General features: G+C 43.0%; 1 protein-coding gene across 1 annotated transcript; it reads left to right on the forward strand.

Annotated features, from left to right (window-relative positions):
* Window positions 1-3,703: 3,703 nt before the first annotated feature.
* LOC123039133 (probable aquaporin PIP1-2) lies at window positions 3,704-4,133 on the forward strand. The gene has a single exon (XM_044462411.1). The coding sequence runs from the start codon at window positions 3,714-3,716 to the stop codon at window positions 4,131-4,133; it is 420 nt and encodes a 139-aa protein (XP_044318346.1). The 5' UTR covers window positions 3,704-3,713.
* Window positions 4,134-4,582: the final 449 nt, after the last annotated feature.

Below are 4,582 nucleotides of genomic sequence, written 5' to 3' on the forward strand. Positions count from 1 at the left end.
TTCTGTTTTTGACAGATTCTGTTTTCTTTGCATTGTGTGCTTGTTTTGATGATTCTATAGTTTTCTTTGATGAGTTTTTTCCATAGAAAATTTGGAATACAGTAGACATAATGAAAAAAAATAAGAATAGGTTTGCTACAGTACTTACAGTAGTGGTTTGCTTTCTTATACTAATGGATCTCACGAAGGTTTTGTTTGAGTTTTGTGCGATTGAAGTTTTCAAGTTTTGGGTTATCTTACGATGGATGAAGGAATAAGGATTTGCAAAAGGCTAAGCTTGGGGATGCTCGAGGCACCCCAAGATAAAATTCAAAGAAGTAGCAAGCAACTAAGCTTGGGGATGCCCCAAGTGGCATCCCCGCTTTCTTCTAACAACCATCGATATTTTACTTGAAACTATATTTTTATTGATCACATACTATGAGTTTTGCCTGGAGCGTCTTGTATGACATGAGACATTGCTTGTTTTGCTTTGTGTTTTAAGTGTTGAATCCTTGCTGTACACACCCTTTTTGAAAGAGCCAAAAATTATGCTATGCTTGCTCCTATGGTTCACTTAAATTTTTAGAGCCATGGATTTGCTCTAGTGCTTCACTTATATCTTTTTGAGCATGGTGTGCTTTGTTATTTTTTAAGAAATGATCTCATGCTTCACTTAGATTTATTTGGGAGTTAGTAAAATTTTAAGAAATTCTCTCTTGCTTCACTTAGATTATTTGAGAGAAAGACAAAAAAAATTATGCTCATGACCTTCACTTATATATATTTGTTTGAGCTTATCAAAAGCAACATACGCAATTAGTCACAAAGTGAAAGATATCCAATGAAGATATAATAAAAACTTTCATGAAGATCATTGGACAAAATAAACTTGATTCTTAGTAATGGTTTTGAGATATGACTATATGATATGTGAGTCATGTTGATGAGTAATTGTGCTTTAGTAAGAATTTTGATGTTAAGGTTTGTGATTCCCTATGCAAGCATGAAAGTCAATAATTATGCAATAAAATTTATATCCTACTTATGGTGCATTATTCAGTGTTACTTATGCTCAATGCTTGGGTACGCGATTTTTCACTTTTTGGTTGGTCGCTTCTCAATCTTTTTGCTAGCCTTCATTTTGCACTAAGTATGATCACCACTTGTGCATCCAAAACCCTTTAAACCAGTTTTGCCATATGAGTCCACTATACCTACCTATATGTGGTATTTCCATGCCGTTCTAAGCAAATTTTCATGTGCCATCTCTAATTTTCAAAATAAATTTCTCTTTTGTGTGTTGTACCGCTCGCGAGGCGGTGAAGGGTGACCAATATTTTCCATGCTAGATGTGTTATTCTCATGATGAGTGTTTATTCACTTTTCATTGCACGAGAGTATGGTAAAGGTATTAGGGATGCCCAGTCCCGAAATGAATAATGAATTTCATTTATGTTGTCAAATAATAAATTCCTTGGAAAGTGTTGGTATGGAGGGCACCCGTGGATACGGTTAGCCATGGAAAGTTAAAGTAATATTGGAAAAAGGAATAGACTTTATTTTCTATTTGGGAACCACCTATTATGTATCTAGCATGGAAAGAGTTGACATCTACAAGTCATTTTCGTTGGTGGGAAATTATGCCTCTCAAAAATATTTTTATCTCTCAATTTAAGCTTTGAGCTCTGGCACCTCTACAAATCACTACTTCCCTCCGTGAAGGGACTTTCTTTTACTTATGTAATTTTTATTTTGAATTTGAGTCTCCATCTTCTCTTATAAAGCACCAACTAAGGGGCACTATGATCGTATTTGAGCATTGGGTGTAGCTAATATTCGAGTGTGTTTCATGAATGGACCAATGATTGAACATAATGGGCTAGGGATAACTTGCTTTAGTGTTGATATTTCGAAATACATAGTTGCTTGTTGGTATGCTTGAGTATTAAAGTCTTCATGTCAAAACTAGACTACTGCTTTGAATCATATAAAATTCCATATGTCCGTGCCATAAAGAAAAGAAATGTGATGAACATGTTAGGCAGCATTCCACATCAAAAATTCTGTTTTTATCATTTACCTACTCGAGGACGAGCAAGAATTAAGCTTGGGGATGTTGATACGTCTCCAACGTATCTATAATTTTTTTTATTTTTCCATATTGTTATATTATCATTCTTGGATGTTTTACAATCATTTTATAGTCATTTTATATCATTTTTTGGTACTAACTATTGACATAGTGCCCAGTGCCAGTTGTTGTTTTCTGCATGTTTTTTACATCGCAGGAAATCAATACCAAACGGAGTCCAAATGCAGCATAACTTTTTGAGGGTTATTTTTGGGCTAGAAGACATCTAGTGGGCCAAGGAAGCACCTGGGGGTGCCCCGAGGGGAGCAGCACCCACCAGGGCGCGCTAGGAGGCCCAGGCACACCATGGTGGGTTGTGCCCACCTCTGGTGCCCCCTGAACCACCTCTTTGCTCTATAAATACCCCAATATTCTAGAAACCCTAGGGGAGTCGACGAAAATCAATTTCAGCCGTTGCAGAGTCCAGAACCACCAAATCCAATCTAGACACCATCACAGAGAGGTTCACCACTTCCATTGGTGCCTCTCCGATGATGTGTGAGTAGTTCTTTGTAGTCCTACGGGTCCGTAGTTAGTAGCTAGATGGCTTCCTCTCTCTCTCTCTCTCTCTCTCTCTCTTGATTATCAACACAATGGTCTCTTGGTGATCCATATGATGTAAGCCTTTTTGCGGTGTGTTTGTTGGGATCCAATGAACTTTGTGTTTATGATCAGATCTATGTTTTGATCCATGAAAGTTATTTGAGTCTTCTTTGATCTCTTATATGCATGATTGCTTATAGCCTCGTATTTCTTCTCCGATATTTGGGATTTGTTTGGCCAACTTGATCTATTTATCTTGCAATGAGAAGAGGTGCTTTGTAGTGGGTTCGATCTTACGGTGCTTGATCACAGTGACAGAAGGGGAACCGACACGTATGTATCGTTACTACTAAGGATAACAAGATGGGGTCTATATGTACATAAATAGATAAACGGATCTTGTCTACATCATGTCATCGTTCTTACTGCATTACTCCGTTTTTCCATGAACTTAATACACTAGATGCATGCTCGATAGTAGTTGATGTGTGTAGTAATAGTAGTAGATGCAGGCAGGAGTCGGTCTACAAATCTAGGATGTGATGCCTATATAATGATCAATGCATGGATATCATAATGATTATTTGAAGTTCTATCAATTCTCCAACCATAATTCTTTTCCCACCGTTTGCTATTTTTCTCAAGAGAAACCACTAGTGAAACCTACGGCCCCCGGGTCTCTTTTCATCATATTTGCCTTTGCGATCTATTTTCCTTTGCATTTATTTTCAGATCTATTAAACCAAAAATACAAAAATACTTTACTGCAATTTATTTAGAGGTAATAGCACCCCAGGTACCCTAACTTGCACACAATGTGATGATCTAGTCCCAAAGTTGCAAAACTAGACCAACCCATACCCCAACTTGCATCCAATGTGATGATTTAGTCCCAGGCCAATCAGAGCTCGCCAATTGGCTGCCAAGTGGCTGGGCCGGTCAGCGCTGGCAGTTTTGCACAAAACCCCCTGTTGTTTCCCTGATTCAACCCGTAGTTACCCCCACCTGAATTAAACCTGTCAGAGGAATCCACTTCACGTCCGGTCCTGCAGCAGCGATGGAGGGCAAGGAGGAGGACGTGCGGCTCGGGGCGAACAAGTACTCGGAGCGTCAGCCCATCGGCACGGCGGCGCAGGGGTCCGAGGACAAGGACTACAAGGAGCCCCCGCCGGCGCCGCTGTTCGAGCCCGGCGAGCTCAAGTCCTGGTCCTTCTACCGCGCCGGCATCGCCGAGTTCATGGCCACCTTCCTCTTCCTCTATGTCACCATCCTCACCGTGATGGGCTACAGCGGCGCCACCTCCAAGTGCGCCATCGTCGGCATCCAGGGCATCGCGGTTCCGGCCACCCCAATCTCGCGCGCACGACCACCATCCTCCGCTCCCTGCAGAAATCCCTCGCCGCCGCTCTTGTGCTCAGGCCGAATCTCAACACCAACCGACGCCCCATCCTCCTCTCCCTCCCGTATCCGGTGCTAACATAGGCCACTTTACTTGACCCCGGTCGGCCGGCCGGCCATCCACGACGTCTGGCGCATAAGAAATCATCTTCCGCTGGCCGACGGACGGCGCTGGTTGGGTGGGGCGGGGATCCAGCAGAGATGGCAAGGGGACAAGAGACGACCAAGCTCTGCTCTCTGCTCTTTGTTTCTTTTCTCTTCCTCACGATGCATTAAGCGCTCCTTCAACAATGGTGCCTGCCGGTGCCGGGTGTCGCGCGCTCCCCTCCATCTCGTCGCAGCCTTCGCCTTCGGAGGTGCCCTCTCTCGCCTTCGGAGTACAAGGAGCAGAGCACAATGCGTGCGTGCAAGCGCTCGCGCGTGGAGGTGGGGCTTGTTCTTCGCCGGCCATCCCCATCGCCGCTACGGCAACCAAATCCAGCTCCTCTCCTCCCGCTCCGCTCAGTTGGAGCCTTGGAGGACTCGTCT

This window comes from Triticum aestivum, chromosome 2B, assembly GCF_018294505.1.
Source record: "Triticum aestivum cultivar Chinese Spring chromosome 2B, IWGSC CS RefSeq v2.1, whole genome shotgun sequence".
Classification (NCBI taxonomy): domain Eukaryota; kingdom Viridiplantae; phylum Streptophyta; class Magnoliopsida; order Poales; family Poaceae; genus Triticum; species Triticum aestivum.